Source organism: Phasianus colchicus, chromosome Z (genome assembly GCF_987193195.1).
Source record: "Phasianus colchicus chromosome Z, bPhaCol1.hap1.1, whole genome shotgun sequence".
Taxonomy (NCBI): domain Eukaryota; kingdom Metazoa; phylum Chordata; class Aves; order Galliformes; family Phasianidae; genus Phasianus; species Phasianus colchicus.
The window spans coordinates 17,667,985-17,694,100 of NC_143476.1; the positions used below are offsets into that span (position 1 = coordinate 17,667,985).

The window sequence follows — 26,116 nt, forward strand, 5'->3', positions numbered from 1 at the left end:
AACTGCCATGACCTTTTCAAGCTGAATTCATTCTTATTAAAATAATAAATTTAAATCTGAGGGTTGAATAGACTTGCCAGATTTTTGCCAAAATCTGCTGCAATTTATATTGATGGACGTCAGTGAGTTAAAAATTCTGATAAAATATTATGCTACTTTTATCCAGTAATCTTCTAATTCCAATTCTTCTCAGCCAGCCCGTTTCTACTGAATGGTTGAAGTTTAATAACACAGGAATCAAACGAATTCAGTGCCACAGGTATTTTAATCCTCACACAACATTTTCCTGGGCAACAGGCCCAAAGATTTCGTTCACAGTACTTGGCACTGCACACTTCTGCCGCGGCCCTTCATTACTAAATACCGATACCGCACCACATATATCCTAACTACAGCTGGTCTCTTCCCTCCCCGAACACCTTTTACTGAAGGCAAAGTCCTGCATATATTTAAACCCACACGTGCAAGTCATTTTACGACAGTAATTTAGAACTGAATGCTGAAACACTGAAAATTAATTTGCTGCGGACAGTACTAATTAGAGCGCCGCGGCCCACATTTGCAAAGATGTACACTCTCCGAGAAACTGCAATAAAGTACAGCACAGGGGCAAAGGTGCTGGTCAGCGATTCGAAGCAGCAGGAAACGGGACGCGCTGGAGCGCGTAGCTGTGAAGAAGGCGCTGTTAGAGAAGAGGCGGCTTTGAAAGGTGAACTCTCTCATCAGTCTCTCAGCTTGCGCTGCCCGCAAAAGTCTCGCCTGCACTCCTGTCCTCTTCCCCACCGGCTCTGACCAATAGATTAATTTCAGCCTTACTCCGGGCCCCGCGCATCGCAGCCGCGCGCCCCCGGGAGCAGAGCGGGGCCGGAGCGTCTCAGCGCGGCCGCAGGGCAACTTCACCCGCAGCTCCCGCCGGCACGCGCGTATTCACAGCCGCCTCTCGCGCAGTCACCGCGCCCGCGCTCTACCTGCGCACACGCGGCGCAGCGCCGCACCGCACGCGATGGGGCAGCCCGGGATTGCGCAGGCCGCTCCGGGAGGCCCCGGCTCCAGCCGAGGGAGGCCGCCGGGCCTCCGGGCCCTTCCCGGCCGTCCCTCCGGCGGCGGCTCCCGGCCCGGCCGCTGGCGGCAGCACCGCCGGGCGGCGGCGGTCCCTCCGCAGCGCCGCCTCCTCGCGTCCCGCGGGGAAGGTCGGGGCGGCGGTAGCGGAAGCGTCTCCCTCCCGGCTCCGCGTCCCGGAACCAGCCCCGCCGCCCCGCCGCCCCGGCGCCGCCACCTGCCGCCCCCTCCGGCAGCATGACAGCAGCCGCCGCCGCCCGCAGGTGACGCCCCGCGGGCCCTTCCGCCGCCGCCGCCGCCTCCTATATGGGCCACCTGCTCTCCAAGGAGGCCAGCAGCCTGAGCCGGGACAGCGCCGGCCGCCGCCGCCGCCGCCGCGGGAGGAAGGTGCCGCCGCGCAGCCGGAGCTGCTTCCTGCGCGGGCCCTGCATGCTCTGCTTCATCGTGCACGGCGCCAGCTCGCCCGCCCCGGAGCCGCCCCTGCCCGCCGGGGACCCGCCGCCGCCGCCGCCCTACGCGGCCCTCGCCGCCGCCGAGCAGCGCGCCGCGCGCCGCCTCCTCCGCCTGCCGCCCGCCGCCTGCTGGGAGCCGCGCGGCCGCTGCCGGCGCCTCCTCCTCTCGGGCCTGCTGCCCTCGCCGGTGCGAGGCCTCCTGGGGCCGGCCGGGCCGCCCGGCGAGGCCGTCTCCGAGATGGTGTGCAAGCGCAAGGGGGCCGGCCTGCCCGCCTGCCCCCCCTGCAAGCAGCCGCGCTGCGCCGCCGGCGCGGCGGAGCCCGAAGCCGCCGCCTGCCAGTGCCCCGCGGAGCCGCAGCCCCGCGCCCTGCCCTCGGCCGCCGACGGCGCGGGGAGCGGCGGGGCCGAGGACGAGAGGGAGCAGGAGGGAGGGAAGGAGCGGAGCGGCGAGGCGGGCCGCGAGGAGCCGCTGGAGCAGCCCGGAGACGGCTGCCGGGAGCCGCCGCCGCCGCCCGACATCAACCAGCTGCCGCCCTCCATCCTCCTCAAGGTGGGTCGCGGGGCCGTAGGCCCGGGTGGGGCTGCGGCCGCCCGTCCCGCCCCGGGGGTCGCGCCTCAGCTCCTCACCTGCGGCCGCTCCTCGGCGGCGGAGTTTTCCCGGCCCGGCTGAGGCGCGGGCGGAGCGGCCGCGGTCCCTTAGCGGGGCCGGTCACGGGGCGCTGCCTCGGAAGCGCTTCGGTTCCAGCCTGTTGCGCGACTTTGTAACGCACCTCGCACGCGTGCTGCTCTCCGGGTCGGCTGTTCGGGAGCAGGCAGGCTGTCGCCGAGTTCGGCTCGTTGTGTGCGAGTCGGAGCAGGTTCTGCTGAGGGGCACGCAGCTTCTTCCAGGCTGTGTTCTGAGTTCAGCTCGGTTTTACCGATCTCCCCAGTCATTCTGAATTCTTGTAGCAGTTCTGTGTTCTTTAACAGCCGTTGCTTTGTATATGCCGGGTCTTGCTTTGCTTCCTCTCCCTTCTGCTCTGCTTTGGTTCCTTGGTTCTGTTTCCAGAGTAAGTTCTAGTATCAGGCTGCTCAGTCTGTCAGTCTGCACACTGATTTTCTTCAACTGAACCTTAGTCTGAAAAAGAAGCCTTGCTGGAGCTGGAATCTGCAGTGTTTTCCATAGTTTGTTATAAGCGTACCTTCTGACTGGAACCACTTGGACTTGGAGTACTGCAGCAGTTTTTTTTGCGGTCAGATGGCTGAACTTGAAGAGTGGTGACAGAGCAGTGTGACAGATGGCTCTTCCTGTCTGTGACCAGATCTGTTCTTTCTATAAACACTGGTTGTGCAACCCCAGTGCTGAAAGTGATTTCTGAACTCTTGTCACTGACAATCTCCTATTGGTCTACCATGTAGAGTTAAGTCTGTGCTTGTTTTTTGTTGTTGTTGTCTTGGAAGTAGTCTTAGTTATGTTGTAATGGCATACTTTTTTTTTTTTTTTTTTTTTAATAGATTCACTGCCCAAATTCCCCTGTGGCACATATTTAAAAAATCACAAGCTGTCATATTTGACTTAAACTCCTCTGTGATTCTGTGATCAATACTTTGCCTTACAGTTCTACTAAAATAAAGAAGCCGTTTCTTTGCCACTATTAAGTTAAGATCATAGAATTATAAAATTACAGTTGGAAAAGACCTCCAAGATCATCTAGTCCAACTATTGACCCTTCACCATCATGCCCACTAAGCCATGTCACTGAGTGCCACATTTACTCTTTTCTTGAACACTTCCAGGGATGTTGACTCCTCATGTTATCTTTGGTATTAGGCTGTTAGGATTTGAAATCAGACTGGCATAAGTACACCATAATGACTTTTTCTCATCAGTGGTATGACTTTTATAGTCTCTTCAGCACTTCCCCAGTTTCACATTTTCAAAACTGGCAGTCTAACACAGTCAGAAACTGGTTCTTCTAATAGCGGAGCTTTCTCATGCCGCTCTCGCCTGCAGGTAGTTTAAATGTTCTTCTCTGTGCCCTTCTGTTTTATGTTCACACAGTGCCATGGTCGTATCCGTATTCTGAGGGTTTCTTTTGCGTTTTCCCATCCCTCTTGCCCCAGGCTCCCGTGGCTGTCTTCAGCCTCTCTGTGGCTCAGCTCCTGCCGTATTTATGGAGAAGCCTGTCTGTAACTCCAGTAGCACCATCAATCTCCATGCCTGTTTTCATCTTGCCCCTCAATCTTTAGCGAGACTGTTAGATTTCGTTGTTGTTGTTGTTTCACTTTGAGGTGCTTCCCTTTCTATTGTGTGACTTTTCACTTTGGATTTCTAAGGAGTTCTTGTTTGCAGGTGCCCAAAGGCCTCGCCACGTGCTGGGTTATAATAAAGATACAGTGTCCCAAATACAATCCCTTCTCTACTGATTCTATTTTATTGTGGGAAAAGTGTGAGGTAAATATCCCGTCAGTGAACTTTTTGTAATGGTTGGTGGAGAAACAAATCTTGAAAGAAGAATAAGTGATTCCAGCCTTAGGCATCTGTCACAAAAAGGACTTAGAATATTCTCCACTGAGGAGGAAACAAGTCCTTAGGGTAGATTTACAGGATTTTACTACAGTTATGGTCCTGAGACCCCACTCCTCCTCTCCAGAAGTGAGTGGGAGACAGCCCCCCCATTACAGCCTACAGTGGCTTACATACAGTTTAAAGGCAAGTGCTGTGCAAGCACATCCAGTTGTGCTGTTTCACCACTCCTGGCTCTGCAGATCATTTACCCTCATTCCCATGCAAAGCCAAGCTCCTGGGGCAGGACAGATAGACCTTAGGCTATTTCTGGTCCTCTGTTACACCTCCCTGAATCCTTGCTCTGCTCTGGGGCTGAAGTTTTCTCAAAACAGCACTGCTAGTGTTTTTGTCGTTTACTGGTTTGTTGCTCCTGGTGGAGTGTTTGGGATGGTGTTGGCAGCTCTGGGCAGAGACCAGTGCCTGGCTTCTGGGAGCACTGTTGAGCTCCTTCCTGCTGGCAGGTAACGCAGAGCAGCCAGCCCCTCCTTTCCAGTGTTTTTTTAGCACATAACGCAGAAGTTTGGAAAACTTTGTGCTATGTGCCACTCAATATTGAAAACTTTGGGCCACATTGCAAGTGCTTTGCCTGTTCCCATGTCATTGCATTTTTTTTATTTTTTTTTTTTGGTGAAAAGCAGAAATTAATCTTCCTTCCATACCTGCTAACTGGTTTAAAGAAGTCTGCAGGCTAAGTGAATTTAGGAATGCTTATTCACATATTAAAGATTTTATTTATTTATTTTTTGGGGGGCTGTTCCAACAGAAACTGAGCTGTGTGTGCTAGCTTCTTAGAAAACTCTTAAAGGAACTGGGATGGGATCAGAGGGATGCAGAGGATGTGGAAACGTGGCTTGTGATGACAGCTTGGAGGTACTGTTCAAGCTGAAGAACAGTTCTGTTAAAAATGATGACAGACGTGCATTCTTCTGTTGTGAGAAAACTGATGAGAAGCTTAACTATGTACCAGTTCTTTGTCTTGTAGCAAGAAGCAATATGCTCAATTAGATGTGGAGGAAATTAAGGTGGGATTCTTGCACACTGAGAACAAGTCATGAAGTCAGTCTTGGACAACTTCATTTCCTGTCTCAGGGTTTGTGAGTAGCTGGAATTTTTTATTTCTAATTCCTTTTGAACAACCAATGGGATGGTCTTATCAGAGGTGATCTAGGTGTATTTCACCTTGCCTTGAAACAGAGACAGGAGCTCTTCAAATGAGCATTTGACCCTTTTGAGACCTTCTGTATCAGTTTGCTTCTTAGAAGCCATTGTCATCCGAAATCTGTGAAGAAAAGTCTTAATTCCAATGTGGTGTTAGAAAGTGACATTTCTTTATTCTTCACATGTGCACTGGGCAACTTGACAAGAAAGCACACCTTCTTAGAGTTCAGGTTCTACATCTGAACAGTTAAGACATACCTACACAGTACATTGACATACATATTCATTTTCTTTCAAGGACTCTAGGTATGTGCTAATGCCTCTTTGGGCATGTTCAGTGGTATCTAGGATGGTCAAGTGCCCACCTATTTCTTCCCTTTTCTTCAACATCAGCTTAATCACTGGAGCCTTTGACCCACTTCCATCCACTTTTCCCCAGTTTGGAACATTCTATTGCTTAATAGGACATAGCCAGTTTATAAAAATGGTGTGTGTGGAATCTGAAGAAAATGTCCTTACATGTTTTGAGACAAAACATAGAAGTATTCTATTATGAAAATAAGGCTATTCACCCTCTAAAGCTGGGACAGAAAGTTTTTAGAACTATTTCTTATGGATTCATTTTGCTAACTAGTATGTTGGTTCTTAAACTAATGTACTAATCCTCATTGCTAAACATACCAACCTATATTAGTTTCCATTTGTTTATTTTATCTAGAACTTGTTTTGAGCTTTGCGAAGAATTATAGTTGGTGCAGAGGTAAATGTTCTTTCAGTCTTAACTGATTCTTGTTCTCTAGCAATGTTTAACAAAGTGCTGTTTTGTTTTCATGAAGCTTTCTGTCACTGTATGACTGCAGTAGGAAAATGAAACAGCTTTTAACTTTACTGTGCTGATGCTGTGCAATTTGTTGAACTTACAGAAGTGCTAAGGAAGGAAACTTCCTGAAAGAAAAGTTTGCCAATACACTGGTGAAAGTAAAAGTTGTGTATGAATGTTGTCAGTAGTTAAATTCTGGAAGAATGTAGAATCATTTAGGCTGGAAAAGACCTCTAAGATCATGAAGTCCAGTCGTTAACCTAGCACTGCCAAATCTACCACTAAATTTTCTTCCTGAGAACCACATCTACATGACTTTTAAATACCCTGGGGATGTTGACTGCCACTTCTCTGGACAGCTTATTCTAAGGCTTCAGAACCCTTTCAGTGAAGAAATTGTTCCTGAACTTCCCCTTCTGTAGCTTGAGGCTATTTCCTCATATGTTCTGAGAACTGTAAAATAAGTAGGTATTTTGCTTTCCTTGATGTGTGGAAAGGTGGCTTTCATGTAGGTTTCCACGTTACAGAATTAACTGTGTGATGGGAGAGACAGAAATCATGAAACGAAATTACTTCTTTTCCTGAAGGTGAGTGCCCTGGCACTCTTGTTTATCTTAGCTGACCTTGGCCAAACATGTCCAAAAACCTTTTCTGGATTTTGTTCAAGTGTTCCTAGGATTTCTCTGCATCGTGGAAACTGGTGATTGAGAAGGGTGTTCCAAGTTGTGCGCCGTTTGAATGCAAAGTTAATAAATTGTAACGTTTTCTTTTTTTTTTTTTTTTTCCTGTTGTTCAGAGGTGCCTGTGTTTGATCCTTAGCAGATTTTAGTATGTTTTACTGTCTCTGTTTTAAAATGTTGCAGTGATTCACTGACAGCTTGCTCAGATGTCTTTTAGTGAGGACACTGACACTGTGGGTGGATGGGGATATAACTTTATCATCCCCGTCAAGAACGGATATTCTTCTTCTTAGTCAGAACCCTTTCTTTCTCTTAGTATGAAAGGCATGGCACCAGTGTCTCCTGTTAACTTCTTGAGGACAATAAAGTTTGCATTACAACTAAGCCAGTCTGTTAGCAAATGGCTGGTAAGAGCATTGTCTATCACTTTTGTAACCCCCGGATGCATGCTTTTGCTGTTTCCTTTGTGCTCTGCAGGGTGATCATCAGACACCAACCTAATGTTGCAAAACTTTTCCTCAGGATCGGGTTTGCCTGAAAAGACTTTCTCTGAATGTAGTCACTAAATTCAGCATAGCAGGTAACCAGGTGCAGTGGGCAAATAAGCAGCCCCTACTAATGGTAGCTTGCCATGAGAATGCTGGTTGTGTTGTGAAAAAGTCACATCACTTTTTCTGGTTGTCACACTTATGTTAATTCCTTCTAACTTGATTTCCTTTACGGGTGTACCAAGACAGAAAATGATCTTTTTTCAGAGACGTTTTCCTTGAGCTTTTAAGTCCTCTCTATGTACTCAGGTGTTCATGAGTCACTCATATTTCCTTTAGCTTGAGAGTATGTGTGGATAAAATGACGAAACCTCTTAAAAACCAGGCAAACACTCCCCTATCCTTTCTTTATCTTCTGTTGATAGAAGATTGATTAGTTTTCTGAAACAGAATGAAACAACATAAATGTAAAACCACTGGAAGCCTAACTTCAGTATGCCTGTAATTAACTGCTGCGTTTAACTGTTCATGGTAAAATGTAATGTACTAAGCATGGTCCTTTAATTATCAAAGATAATTCCTAAGTACTGTTTAATAGGTCTTCAATTAGTTGTTGTAAAGCCTTGCACCCAGCTGATGAAACAAATGGGCAGTTTTCCAAGAATTAGTTTTCTAAGTTCATTAGGTGCTGTAATGAATAGCGGCATGAAATATTTGAGTTTACATTTTACTGTTTTCTGCCTGTACTGTTCTTGCTAATACCGTGAACTTTTAGGCTTCAGAACAGTTTTGTTTGTCATGATATAATGGAAACAATTGCTCAAATGCCAGTTCTTTTCTTAGCTACAAAAATTTTTTAGGAAAAGGATCATACAAGCAGAAGCCTTCACTCTTCTATTAAGGTTAGATTTGAAGGTCTATCAAATGGGAATGGTGGACAGAACTAGAGGTTACATGAATTCACCTTTTAGAATCTAATTTGTCCTGGGGACTGTGGTCTGTACTTTGTTTTCTTGTCCCATAATCATTAAGCTGTGCTTCTTGAAGTTTGTAGCATTCTTAAAAAGTGAAAACTCAACCGAATATTTTTTTTTCTGTTTGTAATGAAAAAGTTTTTTAGTTCCACGCATTCAGTAATGCTAACTCCTTGATTTTTTGTTTTAATCATTTGTTTTAGAAGTAAATAGTCATTTGAAAAGTTAAAATCCTTGAATTGCCATGTGTAGTTTAATTTGTGCGGTGTGAAGTCAAGAATTTGGAAAACTTGGTGCTGAAGATACGATCTCAACAAACTAGAAACTTTCATTTATCTGCTGATTTTACTTAGTAGTACATAGTACTTGCTGATTTTGATTAGTAACGTACTTAATGGTCATCTGATTTCAATCAAGAGAGCTTTTGTGCTTGGGAAACTTGAGTTAAGGCATAAGTTACTATATCTACAGATAAACTAATCCGGTTTAATACAGATGTATTATATTTAAGTCTTACCTTCAAGATTTTAAGAAAATATAGTAGAGGAAGGAGTATTATTCTTTTGGTGGTTTTTTTTTTTGTTTGTTTTTTCTTTTTTCTTTTTTTTTTTTTTTTTTTTTTTTTTGTTCTTTTCCTGTTCCTGCTGAAATAAAATGCTTAGTACAAAAGTTTAAAGTTCTGGATGCACAGTCTGAAATAGCTAATATAGAAAAAGTGGGGAAGATTTTTATGCCTGAAATCCATTTCACGGAGAATCATTAGTAGAGGAGACAGTTGCAAAGAAAATCTTTTATTTCTAGCTTTTCTGGTTGGACCCTGTAAAATTTCAGTTCCTAAGCAGTTTGGAATTATAAAGTCAGAACAACTCAGAGTGGAAAAGATTATCAGGTCCAGCCTTTCATGGGAAGAGAGAGCCTAATTTGTTCTTCCCTTTCCTGTTCATTGTAATAGAAAACATTTATTCACAAAGAAGAAATTAAAAAAAAAAAAAAAACACCCCAAACACCAAGCAAGTAGAATTTTGTCTGGCACTGGAATTGATAATCTGAAGTGTGCTGTTGCAATGACTAATGGTTGGCTTCAAATCAGTTTAATTCAGTTACGGATTCAGTGTTATGGATTCAGTTGATTCAGAGTTATGGATTGTAAATATGTGTATGAGCACATTTACTATAGTGCATTCCAGTACTTCTGGGGAGCTTAGAAGCAGGAGTGAGACTGACTTTTCATATAGCGTGATGGTGATAGGACAAGGGGGAATAACTTTAAACTAAAAGAAGGAATATTAGATGTTAGGAAAAAAATTCTTTATTCAGAAGGTGGTGAGGCACTGGCACAGATTGCCTGGAAAACTGTGATTGCCCTGACCTTAGAAGCTGTTCAAGGCCAGGTGGGATGGGGGCCAGGACAGCCTGGTCTGGTGGGTGGCAACCTGCCCATAGCAGGGGGTTGCAAGTGTGTGAGCTTCAACCCTTCCAGCATAAGCCTATTTGTGGTTTGTTGCTTGAAGGTAAAAACAATTTGCTTACAAATCTGCCATGAAAGAAAAATCCTCGTATGATTGTACCAGTCACTGAAATAAAATTGGACTGCTAAAGCTCTGCAGAATGTGGTCTGGCTAAGAGACAGCTGTATCTGATAGATGACTTTTGCTGTTCTGACTATTGCATTTTTGACATTTCACTGTAGTCATTAATTAGTCTGTGTGAATGCTTATGCTAAAGCAAGAGATTGACATTATTTCTGGAAGATATGATAAGGCCATTAATGATGAACATAAACAGATTCTTACTTGGGATGTGGCCTAGAGGCCCAGGAAGACTAGGTACACACTGTGAGGGCAAAAGGGCCACTGATGCTATCTATCACTCAAATAGCTGAAGCAGGAGGCAGACACCTGAAAGAGGGTGAGATGTGAGAGTGGATTTGTTTTTTATTTATTTGTTTTGTAGAAGTTTGCATCCTCTAAACCTGCCTTTTGGCCATTTGGCTGAAATACATTTTAGAACATGTTTTGATAAATATACATTTTCTTTAGCGTGTGCTGAGAGATGCTTCAGTTTTAGGCTTAGGGAGTGGGATTAGGCAGGGAGCTGAGGGGAAAAATGTGTTGGACATGCAGAAGGATGTGCTTCTCTACACTTTTCAGGAGTTAAATGTGGTAAGTATTGACTCATCAGCCCATCCGGAATTTATCTGTCATAGGCAAGAGGTCAGAGAAAATACATGCAAAAAACATGAAACCAGCAAGACCTTGTCTGCATAGCTTGCATGCCTGCTCGTGCTCACACTGGAACTTAGTGGGCAACGACTATGTTAGCACCTACATTCCCCCTAGTGGCTGATTTTGATTACTGCAGAGCCCTTAACTCTTACACTGTGGAATCAGGCATGATCTCAAATGCTTTCCGATGTGTCGTGTGCTGGAGTTAGCTGTAGGTCTGTGATTGGTGAGGGCTTTTGGTAGGATGGCATTTTGAACAAAAATAACTCAAGGGCTTTCATATTTACAGTAGTGGTTGGATTAGCAGCATCTTTCCTGTTCATTGTTTACTATGTTCTTGTTTTAAAAACTGCATGCTCTTGTTTCTCAAAGTAAAGAAGATATTTCCACGACTGAGTGTGTTTATTTCCCACTGTAGTAAGGACTGACTAGTTTAAAGTAACTTATAATGCCAGAGTTATCATCCTTTCTTAGTATTAGCTGGAGTCATTCAGATGCGTGTCTGAACATAACAGGGATCACGTTGCCTTGCTGTCTTCTGCAATTTTTGTGACTGTTAAAAGATTTGGTTTTCCGTTTTCTACTGACAGTAGGAATTCAAATTCCCTACTGCTTCATTAGCTTAGAGTTTCAGAGAATCTTCAGACAGTGATTTCTTTTTTTAGAGGCTTAAACTACACTCTTGCAGTAGGAGTGTCAGATGTGAAATCACCACTTTGTTGTGTGCTTTTTCACTGTTTGACTGGAGATTTCTTGGATGCTGTTCACAGCCATCATGCTCTGTGCTTGGACTCACCAATACAAAGAACTGCAGGGAGGAAACAGACGTCACTTATTTCATCCATATTTCTATCTCCCATGGTCTGCTGATGCCTTAATGGATAACATACCTTCATAGAGAAGCATAGGCTTTCAGGAAAACAGAGTTCACACAGACTCCTTCAGGATGTCTGCAGCAGATAAGAAACACTGACTTTTTCAGAAGTTGAAGCAAAAGGGGAAATGGAATATTGCAGCCATTTACAGAAGGTAGTTATTTGACTTTTCTTTGTTATTGTTGTTAGGTTTTCCAGGAACAGTCAACCATCTCCCCATCCCCAGGAGGCCTTTCATCCATGTACACACTGAAAACTGTCAAGCTAGGTGCTGTGATTTAACCCAGCAGCAGCTCAGCACCATACAGTTGTTTTCTCAGATTCCCCCGCAGTGGGAGGAGGGAGAGAATAATAAAAAAAAACAACACAAACACTTATGAGTTGAGATGAAAACCATTTACTAAGACGAAAAAAGGAAGAGGAATAAAGGATTATAGATATCAAATTGTAGAGTCATAGAATCACCAAGATCAAAAGAGACCTCAGAGATCATGTTGTCCAACCATCCATCACAGTATTTTCCCACTAAACCAAGTCTCTTACTACAAAATTAAGCATTTCTTGAATGCCTCTAGGAATGGTGACTCAAGCACCTCCCTGGGCAGCCTGTTGCAGCACCTATCCGCTCTTCTGAAGAAGAAATTTTTCCTAATATCCAACTTGAACCTTTCCTGATGCAACTGGAATCCAATCCCCACCTTGCTACCTTCTCCAGTCAGGTGGTTGTAGAGAGCTATAAGGTCTTCCCTGAGCCTCCTCTTCTCCAGACTGAACAAACTCAGCTCCCTCAGCCACTCATAGCACATGTACTCCTGTCCCTTCATCAGTTATGCTGCCCTTTTCTGGACACGCTCCAGAGCCTTGATGTCCTTCTTGTAGTGAGGGGCCCAAATTATAACTATTACAAATATGTATGTATGTATATATACACAAAGCAAGTGATGCAAGCACAATTGCTCACCACCTGCTGACTGATGCACAGCTGGTCCCCAAGCATTGCCTTCCCCCTGGCCAACTCCCTTCAGTTTTCAAGTTTGTTTTGTATGCTGTCATATAGAATGAGTATTCCTTTGTCTAGTTTAGGTCAGTTGCCCTGGTTCTGTCCAGCACTGCTCACCAGCAACTGAAAAAAAAAACAACCACACTGTGTGTTATCAACATTGCTTTTCTCGTAAAGCCAAAATGTAGCATTTACACCAGACACTGTGAAGGAAAGATGAACTGTCCTAGATTCAGTAAGCCGTCTTCTTGAACAGAGAGGCAGTTATTTGCCATTATTGCTGACAGCTGATTGTCTAATCTGTTTTAGTCTAATCATGGAAATAAGTTATATTTCAATACTTTATTTTTCTTACTTTAGAAATCTTAACAATTTCTGAGACAAATTGTCCAGTCTACCACAGAGATGATGGAAGCTTTGTCTTGCTTGTTGCCCTTTTTGACATTCCTTTTCTTGTCTGAAATTTTTCTTTGAATATTTTCACGTTCTCTAGAACTCAGTGCTTTCTTAGAAGCACTTCAAAATTTTCAGATTTTCTTGAAGACTTCTGCTAAGGCTTCAGCTTAGTAACTGATGTCCTCATCAATTGACAGGGAGTACTGTATTATGTTTTGCACACCGCATTCCTTTGTATGTATCCTGATGTTATGGCTGCCTGTTTTCATTGTAGGGTGACTTGCGGATCAGAGTTCATTTGTGGTTACAGAGTGTATTCACATTTAAGACTTGATAGACTTTTTCTTTTTTAAACAGTAGTAATTCCGAGGAAGGCCTGAATATAATAAATAGAAGGCCACCCTTTGAGCCTGCTGTAAAGTTATGGTTTACTGTATCTACTTCCCTCAGGAATGATGTTTCAGTGCCCTTATGAGTTTTTTTCTTCACTGAATTGAAAAGAAAGGGTCTTCCTACCTGAATTAGTACATAGGTGAAAAATGTTTCCTGTGGCTAGTAAATAATGTGTACAGACTATAATCAATCTAATACTTATATTTGTAGTTCTTCTGAAGTATGCCATCTCAAAAGCACATTTGTAATTTGGTCTAAGAAATGAGTACTTATGAGGGCTGTATTTCGTTGTTGGTTTTACTAATATGACTTATTAATGTCAGCTGTTGTGTGTGAAGTTTTTTGTGACTATCATTGACTAATCAAGTTGGGGGCAACTTCTAGAAGTGTCATGCATTGCATGCTATTACTTTCCTATCTTTTATGAGATAGGTTAATAATAAAATAACGATGTCTCAAATATGATTACTTTTGACAAATAATATTTTCCCTTTCTTTACAGATATTTTCCAATTTATCCCTGAATGAGCGCTGCCTTTCAGCATCATTAGTTTGTAAATATTGGCGTGACCTGTGTTTAGATTTTCAGTTCTGGAAGCAGCTGGATCTGAGTAGTCGCCAACAGGTATGGAGGCATCATTGTGGAAAGAAAAGTTTTGCTCTTAGAACTTGTACTCCTGATCAAAGGTAAAAAAAAGAAAGAAATCCATTACAGGTTGATATCTGCATTTTCAGTGATTTTCATACTAGAGGCTGAAAAAGTTCAAACCCGTAGATTAACTCTTCTTAACTTCCTTTGATAAAAAGCAGTTACTAAACAGCATGAGATGAGTGTTGTTTGAAATGGTTGTGGATTACCTATCTCCAGTATACATTAAGCAATGGTAATTTCATCCCTAAGAACTACTGTATCTTTCAGTTGAAAAATATAATGATGCTTTAGTTTGAACAGTGATTTTTCAACTAGTATGTTTGCCTAAGCAAGTTTGCCTTCATTTCTGTGACTCTATTCCTATTAATAAAACAACAGATCTTGGTTCTTTGAGGTCTTTAGCATATCCTAGAGATAATATTTCTGGGATTCTTACGGAACCTAGACTTTTCTTTGGAAAAGTTGTTTAAGGACGCCTGTTTTATTTGTACACTCTTTCTAGGCTTCTTGTTGCTTTATTACACATTACACTTTATCTACACATCTGTAGAACAGTGTCTTGAGTGTTCTGTGTAGCTAGTGGATACAGAGGAATGACCATGGGAGGATCCCATGTCAAGATGATGTTCATCTATTCTGAACACAAAGATTGTATGTGGGATATTACTTTCAGATCATCCATTCGTAGGAAACCATACCAGTGATCTTGTTTCTAGAGTTACTAGTTAACTAATGTACTTCTAAACCACTACAGAAAATTAGATTGTCTGTTTCTTTTGTCAGTTGACTCCCAAGCTCATACAAACCAGAGATATTGTGTGTCAAATCACTTCCCTCTTCATTGTCTAGAGAAGTAATTTTATTTCTATTTGCTAAGCTTTAGAATATTTTTACCTGTTACATGTGTCAGGATCTCACTGAATTTTATCATGTATGGCATTGCCCTGGGAAACCTGTTCTGTCAATTCTTCATTGTGTTCCTTAACCAGCGTAAACAAAAATTATTATCCCTCTCGTTATATGGGAAAGGTTTGGTGGCTATTTTTGTGAGATGAGGCAAAAGAACAAGGTATTTCTTTTTGTTGTTTGTTTTTGCAATTTGTATTCTACAATATTGGACTTAGTAGTAACAGCAAACAGTTTGAGTGCAGCAAAGAAAGTGTTCTTTGCCACAAAAGTTTCTTAGCCACAAAAGAGAGAAAAACAGAATTTGTTCTTCTCTGTTGCCCTGTCTATTCATTAGCACTAAATGAACAAGTGTTCTTGTATGGTTTTGTTAGACAGATTTTTTTAAATTCAACTTTTTTTTTTTAAAGCAAGGTAATTTAATGCATTTAGTTTTACCTGCTTTGACTTTGTTTTTGTCTTGTATTAACTTACGTGCATCAGAATGAAGTCTATGCTACCTTCCTTGCCTTCTTTGTAGTATTGTCATCTTTTAATGTGCTTTTAATGTGGTTCACATGTTATTTAACAATGTGTACAGATTCAGAACTCTGGAAATATAATGCGTGTTTCTTTGATTCAATGGTCTTTCTGCTGTTAACATTTAAATATACAAAAACTCACTTTGAGCAAATAATAGGAGGAAACTTCTGTTCTTGAATTACTTTTCTCACTGTTGCATCTTTTGTTTTTCTTCCCTTTTGTTCATTGGTACTTTGGGTTACTGTTTAATGTTGTTGAGATGCTCACTGTTAATTGCATCACTTTTTATTTGCTGGTTTGGATGATTACCAAAGCTGAAGTGAAAACTTGTTGCATTTCAGAGACATATAAACCATATACTCACCTGTAAATACTACCTTAGCTAGAGAAGAGCAAGCATTCTGTGGAATGTGAAGTGAGCTACTAATCTTATTTTCTCCAAACATCAGAGCAGAATTCTTTAAAATTAACTGTAAAACTGGTCACAGTAGTATGTTCTTTTTTTCAGGAGACAAATCCTTTTCCTTTTATTATTGTAATAGCTTATGTAAACACAGCAGCTTTTGTTTTAATGAAATAGAAGATCCTTACAAAAGAAGTTAAATTTAACTGTTTGATTTTTTTTTTGCAGGTCACTGATGAATTGTTGGAAAAGATAGCATCAAGAAGCCAGAATATTACCGAAATCAATATTTCTGACTGCCGCAATGTATCCGATACAGGAGTTTGCATATTGGCATGTAAATGTCCTGGACTGCTAAGGTATACTGCTTACAGATGTAAGCAACTTTCTGACACCTCTATCATGGCAGTTGCCTCTCAGTGTCCTCTTCTTCAGAAAGTACACGTAGGCAATCAAGACAGACTCACTGATGAAGGTTTAAAGCAGGTAATACCCGTTCTACTTCTTTTTTGTAGTCTTATTCTTTTGACTTTTTGTCATCTACAAAAATGAATATGGAAGAAGGTTTTTGAGGATATAATTAAAATCAGATGACGTCTTTTACCTTAAAGATCTGTATACAGTCATATATTTAAGTATCATACTTACTATCCAGTTTGTTGTGCTATAGGTTTACCTCAGGTTGGTGGGATTTTACTGTATCTTTACTTCACAAAAGCAGGCAGTTGAGATCTTTATTAGGCATACAGGAAGTTTTCAACAGTTTTGTCTCTTCTGTTAAAAAGAGTATTTAGTGTAAGTTGTGAAGTAGTTATGTTTAATTAAATATCCTGTCAATTGTCTAGTGAGCAGGCATTTTTAGTTGCTTTAATATGCCTGCAATTTAGTTCTTAAATGCTACTCTTATCTTCTTTTTGTTGATTGGAATTAGCAGTCTCTTTGTGTCACATGTATATTTATAATCTTTCTTGTTTTCATGTAGTAATAATACAACTTGCAAATAGAGATGATTTTAAGAGGAATGCAGGAATTCAAAGAAATCTTAACTACCGTCACTTTCTACTTCAGTCAAACATTGTTTTTCCTTTATTTTTAAATACTTGCTCTGATTTCATTAATTGCAGCTGGGTTCAAAATGCAAAGAATTGAAAGACATTCATTTTGGTCAGTGTTACAAGATCTCAGATGAAGGAATGATTACTATAGCTAAAGGCTGCCTGAAGTTGCAAAGAATATACATGCAAGAAAACAAATTAGTAAGTATATGTCAAGTTTTTTTCCTCATGGCATTGTCATTTTCAAAGTTTTCCCTTGCTTTTTGTTAATTTAAAACTTTGGTCTGATTAAGCATTTCACTGCCAAAGAGCATCTACAATCGTCTTTTAGATAAGAAAATGTAGATTCTACAGACATAGCTGAGTACATGTTAAACTAATGCTATTTCAGACATACAGTAACTTGCTTTTTGACACAACATTCTGGGAATAAATTGTTGGGTAGATATTTATGTGGGAGAAAGTTTAGTACATACCAAGTGTTTCTTTTGTTTATACCAAAATGTTTCTCTACAGAGCAATGCAAATTTATATGAACTTAAAAATTTCAGTAGGTTGGGTTGTTGACTACAAATAAAACATACATTATCTTTTCTTCAAATATGTCACTTTCTCATCTGGATGCAGTAGTGCCTGTGCTAGTAGAATTGTTATTAATGTTGAGGAGTAGTGCAGGTGTCACAATGAGCGAGCTCTGAAGACATGGTTTCTAAAGCTCAAGGCCATTTTCCATTAAGTGGTACACTAGAGCATTGGCTTTATTTGTTTACCTAACTATTTAATTAATTTTTTTAGAATGTAAGTAGAAAAGTTTGCTTGCATCTGAATTCTTAACTTTCAGTGTTGTAACCTTTAGTTTGAGAACTGGTGAAGTGGAACAAATAAATTTTGCTTGTAAGGAAACAGTGTACTTTGTACTCTGAGTCATTTGATGTGTGGTCTCAAATCATCAAACATACTAATGCCTAGGATGTTATGAGAAATTTGAGAAGAGTTTCTCTTTTAAAAATAACGCTTTTTTTTTTTGTTTTCACCAAATTGTAGGTATTTGAGAGGTAGGAGATAATAGCCAAAACAGATCTCAAAAATAGCTCAAAGGAAAAAACAGTAGTGTTCCCCGTTGCTTTCCTCATTCCAGTTACAAAGGAACTCTTTCAGTACTGTCAGAAGTAGGTCCTTGTAAATCTATCATCTATTCTCAAATGATTAGAGTATTAGTATTTCAGCATTTCTAGAGGTTTGTCAAATAGTTCATCAGAACTCAGGTTTTGCAGAGTTTTTTTTTAATGGAAGTAGGTATTAATTTTAAATTTTGTTTAAACTGCTGCCCAGTATGTTTTGGCAGTGTTCAATTTAGCTGAATTTGGACTTTACAAAGCTCTTTACGAGTTGTAAACATGAAATACCCTGCATTATGAATTCCAGGAGATTGAATCTTTATTATAAAGTATTCATAGATGATTCCACCAGATGATAAAACCACTAAAACTGCTAGTCTTCTCACTTCCTTGGGGCAGGATATTTTCAAATCCTTCTGTTGTGGAACTTCAATCTCAGATGATGATGAAGACAGACAAATTGTATTTGTTTATGTAAATTGATGATTTATTACTTTCCATAATTAAAAAAAGAAAGAATTGTTTAATATCATGTAGTTAGCTTTAAAGAGAATAATGTTTGGTTGTAAATGCTAACCTACTACTTGCTTTGTTGATTTTTTTTTTGTTGTTGTTGTTCTTGACTGCCTTCTAAAATAAAACCACTGTTAATATTTGCTGCAATACATCTTATTTCCTGCTCTTATGTGAAGAAGATGGTTTTGGAAGGAGTGAGCGTGTTCATTCCTGAATAATAATTTTTTGAAATCCTAATATTCTATGGCAAGAAAGAAAGTGTCCTTGACATAAAGCCTTGATTTGTTTGCATGAAGTACATGGATTGTTAGACGCTTTTTCTCCTTTTTAAATCTCTTCTGTTGCTTCTATGTATTTTGTCTGTGTATTTGTTTTTTATTTTCTTCTTCCTCCCTTTTTTTCAGAGGTGCTTGAAGTCATGTGAATCTTACAGACAATTTTTACTAATTTTAAACTAGAATGCATTATAGATGGTACACGATGGCTGCGTTTTCATGTAGGCTTTCTCAGGCTAATGGATTTTATACTTCAAAAATACATCTATCAGGACACATCTAGCAGATGAATAATGCCTTTGTGAGTGTTAGTTTGTAATGAAAGGTGGATCAGTGAACACCATTCTGTTGCTTTATCTGTTGCTAAGTAACTCCACTACCAAAATGTGGAGCAGAAATATGGAAAGAATTTATGTTCTGATTGTTTAATATACTAGAATTTCACAGAAAAAAATAAATCTTTTTTCTTTGAGATACTGACTACATAGTGATAATAAGCAAAAGCTATAAATAATAAACAGTTTGAAAGAATGCATGAAGAGGAAGTATCACAAAGCTTACAATATAGGGCTGTTGTTCTTTGTATTTCTTCAAAACATTTTTCTTTTTCCTCTGTCCTTTCAATATTCAATAGGAGAGTAACTGTATGCAGAATCTTTCTGAAGCCTACTGGCTGAATGAGGAACCTAGTGAAAATCTGCAAGCCTTCTGAAGCGTGTCAATTGAGTTACTGTATAATCAATAAATATATAGATGGTATAATTAAGAAACATACAAGAAAGTTAGGCTAAACAGGTTATCACACTAAAGAAGAATGGATGGAAAGCTTACCCTTATCCTGGGTTTGCTGAGAAGACTCCAAGAGAAGCAATCTCCAGAAGAGATCCTTCCCTAGTGGTAGTCAGCTCTTAAATGGAGTCTAGGAGAGGTGGAGCCAGGCTCCACCCCTTCTGGTAGCACAGGTGAATTGTCTTCACCTGTGCTCCCAGGGCTGGCTCATTGCTCATCTCAGGTGGTCAATCAGAGGTTCAGGCTTGATTCAACAGTTCCGTACAATTATTTTTTCTTGCCCGTTCTCAAAACAATCAACCGATCTCACAGAATTTCAATGTAAAGGGAAGAACAGACAGTGCTAAGAACCCTCCTAATCTCTTGAGTTTTGTTGGACTTAATGTTTTATATTCTTCACTGGGATTAAATTGTGCAAGTATAAGTTTCATGTTTGCCTCGTGAATGAAGTTGGTACAAGATGAATCGGTAAATTTTATTGTTAGCTTTTTATTTCTTTCTGTAACCTCTTTTTACCTTTTACTGTAGAGAAAAAGTACTTAGCTTCTATTGAAGAATCAGAGAATTGCTCCATATTTACATACAATACTCAGCCTGAGAAATAATGTGATGGATGGAGCTCTAAAAGTTTTTGTGATTTCTTTGTGGGAGATACACAACAAATTAGTGACCTAAGTGGAAGATATGTCCCAGAAGCAATTTCATACAAGCCATGTTTAAACTCTCAATTTTGTCAATAGGAAAAGACTTCAATTTGATAGCCATATTTTAGAGATGGTAAAATCTTTCTCTTCATAACTGTGTTGATGCTATACAGTGATTTTTTTTTTCTTCTTTCCGTAACATAGTGACTTTATAGCTAAAACTATATTGATGGTGGTTGCCTGCACCTAGTAGGTGGAAGTTATAGATTTGTACCTTCCTACTTCACACACTGTCTGTTTTTTGGATTGTTATTAGGTGAACTAGCTTCCAAAGGATAAAGGAAATGCAGTTGAGGATTTAGATGATATGAGAGGTTGACAGCTTTCCTGCTAATGTACATTTTTCCCTTGCTGTCTTTTATTTTTGAGCTTGGTTAGGGGTACATAGGAAATGACTTGAAGCTACTACAGTTGGAATTCTGACATTTCTCCCAGCCCAGTAAGAGGATCTTTTTAAGTAAATGGCTTAAAGATAAATGATTTGTTTGAGACTTCCCAGATACTTTCATTAAAACAGTTTTAGTGTGTCTTAGCCACACTTTTAGTCACTTGTTTATCTTCTGGCTCTGTTCAGGAACACTGTCTACTCTGAGCAGAAGGCAGCTTGCTTTTCCATGTGACAAAATTTTGCCTTATTGGGTAAATGGGTATTTTTATGCTCCATGTATATGAAAACTTAATATAATAAATATTTTAAAGATGATTTCTTAGTGCTGTTTTTAAAGATCAGTACCTTATTAGTAATTAAAATATAATTTTGTGTTAACTATAACCATAATGTTTGAATGAACCTATAATGCTTAAGATGTGTAAAAGATTTCCTTTAAAAAAAATCATTAAAAATAAAACAGAAGGTCTTTGTTTTTGTCTATCTTATGCCAAATAGGTAAATACCTATACATTTTAAAGCATTGACTGGAGCTAACCTACTGTAAAATTCTACTGGACAAAATAAACTCTCATATTTTATGAGTATTAATGGCATAGTGTAATTTGCTATATTAATCCTTAATTACTGAGAATTAATGCTTTTTTCTTTTTGTGCTGTCCTTGAGTTTGTAAGTCAGTTCTCCTTCTTTTTACTCATTGGCTATGAACGATTTGCAGTGTGTCCAAAGGCCTTTGTGCATAACAACAGTGCAAACGTGGAAAGTAGAGAGCACTTTGATTTTAGTCCAGTCATACTGTTTGATGGGAAAAGTCATACACTATACATCATCTGGTACTGTGAAATACTGAAGTGTACAGTGTATAGAAGTCTTTCTCTCACTGCTAAGTGAAAAAGCCTTTTTGGGGAAAATGTTTCATAAAAAGTGTGATTTTCTTGCTTTCTCACCCCCAACCTATTGCACATACTACTTCAATTTTTACATGTTATTATTTTAAAGTGTTCTACTTGGAGAAATTTCAAAGAAAGGGGATAATTTCCCCAGGCTTCCATATGAATACTTTTCTCAAATATTTCTAACTAGCTCATTTGATTGGTTTAAGGATTTGAAAAACTGTAGTTGTTCCAAACTTTTCATTTTCTATTTTTAGTTTTATTTTTATTAGAAACTCATGTTCTTCATAAAAGTGTAGTTAGTTTTCTTCGTAGATTCAGAACCCATACATAGGACTTTTTACTTGCAAAACATATGCATATATATTGAGTATGAAACCAATATAGAGCTGATCACTGTATTGTATATTTTAGCTGTGGACACTGGTGCTTTACATTTTGTCAAATATTATATTAGAGCTTTCTAAAGGGAAAGTTTGTTACACGTGACAGTGTTGGTGGTTCATTAATAATGCTAACAACAACTACTGTGCTGCAAAAACAATGTTCCATGCTTAAAAAACATTCAGTAACAATGCCAAAACTAAGCTGAGATATGGAAAAATATGATTTCATGAAAAGTGTTTGAGGGATCTGTTCAGTATTAGAAGCAGTATTACAAAGTTGGTCTTTTACAAAACTTTTTGTTTGTGGCAATGTTTGCTATGTTATTTTATGCAAGAAAATAAAACAGTTCAGTAATTTCTTTTGAAATCTAAATGATACAGTGTTATTTTGAAGATTTTATTTTTATTTTTATTTTTTTTGTTCAGGTCTGTTTTACTTTTGACTTTTGTTAGAAGTTCCTCTAATCATGTTCTTAAGGTAAACCATCTGTACCTGCTTTGGTGCTAAAAGGTGAAAAAGAAAGTCAAGATATGTGTTCGTGCATAAATATGTATTTTCTGTAAAGGCATTTGAACGATTCGTCCTACATCATCATATTTTTTCTATAAATTTTTCTTTTAATAATTTGGCAGTAAATACAATACTTCGTATTCACCCTTAGGTGGCGATATTGACCCTGTATAAGACTTGAAATCCTTGATACTGTAAATTACCAACACAAAGCAGATAATTTCTGAATACTGTGCTGGTACTACATAACCTATTTCCTTTTTGCTTCAGCTGTCAGGATCACTGTTTAAGTAGTTCTTAAGTGTCTTCAGAATATTGGCAACTGGTTTATAGTAAAGCTTATTCAGGTATATAGTATTTGACTTTTGCCTTGCTTTTATGTGTGTTGTTACTGAAGTACTTCAAAAGATTTCTAATGTGTAGTTCATTAAATATTCATGAAGAGGAAGAAAAGGATTGGGTAAAATTTTGCAATGTTGTGGGATATTATATAATTTCTATTTTAAAATAGAAGAGCATAGGATGGACGTATGTACATTTATGCCAGATATACTGAGTGTGTATTGAGTAATTGAAACTAACGGCGTCTGGAGACCCAAGTGAAACCCTAAAGAAAACCAGCTGTTGTTCTTTTTTCACCTTTTCCTAGGCAAGAGCACTTTATGAAGTGATAATGCTGGTTTGAACCAGTGCCTCCTTCAAGACCAATGTCTTCTGGGGCGGCGTATTTAGGAATACAAAACAGGAAACTTCCAGACGACTACTGACTATCTTAATAGTCAGTAACCTTTGAAAACAAATAATACTGAATCTAATCAACTACATTATTTTTATGCACTTCTGTATGGATTTTATTATTATTTTTGTGCTATTACGTTTGTTTGAAAAACAAAAATACCTTGAGTATTTCACTCAAGTTATTTTTTGGTGATATATGTTAGAGGCAAACTAATTTTGTCAGGTAAAGTAGGAGCCCCTTGAAGTAATAATTTTCAGGTTAGTGCATACAATCACATTTTGGGTTTGAACACAATATGTCCTCCTCCTCAGTTATATTGGAGGTGTATTCACATCTATTGTCCTGAAGCCATCGCTTCAGGAAGGGATTTTGCTTAAAAGTTGCAGGCTCAGGTGTTTTGTTTGTTTGTTTTCTTATTTTTTATTTTTTGTTGTTGTTGTTTTTGTATTCCTTAATGTTTTCATCTTTTCACATGATTCACACCCCCAAGTATGTTTTCAGTGGTCGAACTTTGTATATAATGGCAAGTGAAAGACATTTTTGATTTTAGATGAATTCAGTGCTTGTGGAACTCTTCAGACTGACAGTAATGGAAACTGAAGTCCTCTTTTTGTCCACTGAACAGGTACAGCGTGAGCAGCAGCAGTGCAAGCTTCTCCACACTGCCCCACCAAAGCGCTGCAAACCCTGACCTCTATAGCAAGGGTTAAGAGCCTTGTTTAGTCTCCATGCTCGCTCAGCCTTTACTATGGCTGCCAACAGGAGTACTCAGTTGTGATAGTGGATAGAATCCATATCACAAAAGAACCAGGAACTGGACTGAAACCAACTTAATTCATAAAAAAAAGCTATTGAGGATTTGTGAAATGATTTAACTTCACTTACTGCAGACCTGGGCCATGGTAAAAATGAATGGCTCCATGTCCAGTTGCCACTCCCCTAAGTTTAGTCTTCCTTGAAATACTAGTGCAGCTTTTTTATGCTATACTATGCAGAAAATGTCTGTGGACAGAGTGATTTTTGTGTACGGGTAGTTGTAAACAATTCTGCTTACTGTATGTATGAACACTATGGCTTAATGTGAGCTATGTGACTTTGTTACTCTGTGCTGTTTTGTTTTTTGCTGTTTATTGATCTTTTAACCAATTATTGGAAATTGTGAGTTGACTTCTTATTATGAGTATATGTGTGTGTGTAAATTTTAGAAGGAACAAAGAACTGGAGCTGTAACATGTATTGTTGGATTAATTATGTTTTTGGACCCTTCTGGTTAGATTGTGTATGGTAAATTAAAAACAGTAGTTGAAAAACATAAACAAAACAAAACAAAAAACTGTGAACTTTTATATGAAATTAGGTATCATAGCACTTAGAAGGCTTTATGTTACTGCTTGTGATAGATACTGCATGTATGTATGAGAAAAATTGTTTTTTTGCTTTAGGTCAACATAGTGACAAAAATTTGAAGATTTGGGTACAACTACAATGGACAGAAATAATGTGAAAAAGCCAAAAGCAAATTATAGCGAAATGGCAGCTTTAAATATCAGTCAAATTTTTCTGCTTCCTGCATAAATATTGAGAGCCACTGTATATTGTAAATTAAACACATACCAAAGGCAATAGAGATACAGAAATGAGTAGTATTTGTAGGATATTTCTGTGTTTATAGGGCATACAATGTTATTTTGGCTTGTTTTTGTTTTGTTCCACTTTTTTTTCCTTGTTGGTTTTTTTCCCTTTCATTTGTTTGTTTGTTTTTTCAGCTTTATTAAGTGCTTAACATAGAAAAAAAATTATTCAGCTCAGAAGATACTTATACAATTTATTTACCATTGCAGTATTTTGTTCAACTTGACCTGCTTATTATGTAAGAAGAATGAATGCAAGTAAAATGAAATTAATATTAAGTTGCAAGAGCACTTGACTTCAAAAGAGGTGTTTATTGTAGCAGTAAAACCTCTGCAATAATCTGTAACTGCTATACTGAAAAAGATGTATACAGTGAAATTATATTTCTTTTTCTGGATTCTAGTAATTAATAGATTTTACAATCTAGTGTGATTACTAAAATTGTTACTGAACTAAGCAAAATATTTAATTTTCATTTTATAGGGTAGATGTATATACATTTTAATGGACATAATAGATCTTTAATTAAACTGGAGTAGGCACTTTTTTTATTTGCTTGGGTGTCTTTGTTGTTATTGCTGAATAAATTATTTAAGCTTTTAACCCGATTAAAAAAAAAATATATGGCCAGGGATTGGTAGCTGGATACAGAGCCTTTTGGATTGCTTGATTGTCATTTTAGTCAAGTAACCAGATGTTATTACCTGTGACTTCTTTGGTCACAGAAATTTTGTGATACTACAGTAACAAATCTTTTCACTGAAATATGAATTTTAGTAGAATGTGTTACCTAAATTGAGTTGTGCCAGAAATTTCTAATTTCATTTCTGTAGGTTTTTTATTTTTTATTTATTTATTTATTTTAATTATCCCCCTCCTCCCCCCCCCCCCAATCTGGCTATATCTTGTGGCAGAAGAGAATACAGACAAACTCCAGGTGAATGACTTGTAGTTCTTCACTTGTTAACTTTTCATCTTGATCTATGTTATTCTCGGTAAAAATATTCAGTCATTCACCAGAGGATAAGTAATAAGTCAAAACTGATAATCTTTCTTCCAGTGAGTTGTGATGCTTCTTGCTGCAAGTGTGTTGTTGTGTATTATTTTGTGGACTTTTAACCATAGGTGCTGTCCTACTTAACTGTATCTAATTTTGAACAGCTTTGCCCCAGTGTTTTTCAAGGTTCCTTAGCTTAGAACCCCCCCCCCCCCACCCTTCTTCTGTTTTGCATTTTAACTTTTTATTTTTTTAGTTTTCCCCATTTTGTCCATTTGGACAGTAATGACTATTCTGCGTGGTGCGGTCTTGCCCCTGTAACTGTTGTTCAGTCTCCTTGCACCATTGTGTCCCCATATTCTTTTTGTCCCAGTAGAGTTTTTACCTTTTCCTGGTACTATTCAGAAGCCATTCTGTAAAATTATTAATTATTTTAAAACATTTTTTTAATAGTTTAGGAAATAATATGTAATTGTCAGGGATGTTAACTTACGAGTGCATGCTCAGGAGTTGGACTTGAGGATTCCTGTCGGTCCCTTCCAACTTAGGAAATTGTGTGAT

At 39.1% G+C, this 26,116-nt stretch overlaps 1 protein-coding gene and 1 long non-coding RNA gene across 2 annotated transcripts in view; one reads left to right on the plus strand and one right to left on the minus strand.

Annotated features, from left to right (window-relative positions):
- The first annotated feature begins 1,181 nt into the window (after nt 1-1,181).
- The window catches only part of FBXL17 (F-box and leucine rich repeat protein 17), a 284,666-nt gene continuing 259,731 nt past the window's right edge, over nt 1,182-26,116 (plus strand). The window contains exons 1-4 of the mRNA XM_031605035.2: nt 1,182-2,061; nt 13,571-13,693; nt 15,780-16,037; nt 16,676-16,807. Of these exons, the coding sequence (XP_031460895.2) occupies nt 1,366-2,061; nt 13,571-13,693; nt 15,780-16,037; nt 16,676-16,807 (1,209 nt within the window). The 5' untranslated portion in view covers nt 1,182-1,365. The remainder of the gene's footprint in view (nt 2,062-13,570; nt 13,694-15,779; nt 16,038-16,675; nt 16,808-26,116) is intronic.
- Nucleotides 16,002-19,465, minus strand: LOC149912672 (uncharacterized). Its single transcript, XR_016462241.1, has 3 exons — nt 19,347-19,465; nt 16,200-16,325; nt 16,002-16,091 (listed from the first exon to the last, which is right to left on the minus strand). It is a non-coding gene; the product is annotated as an uncharacterized LOC149912672 (long non-coding RNA).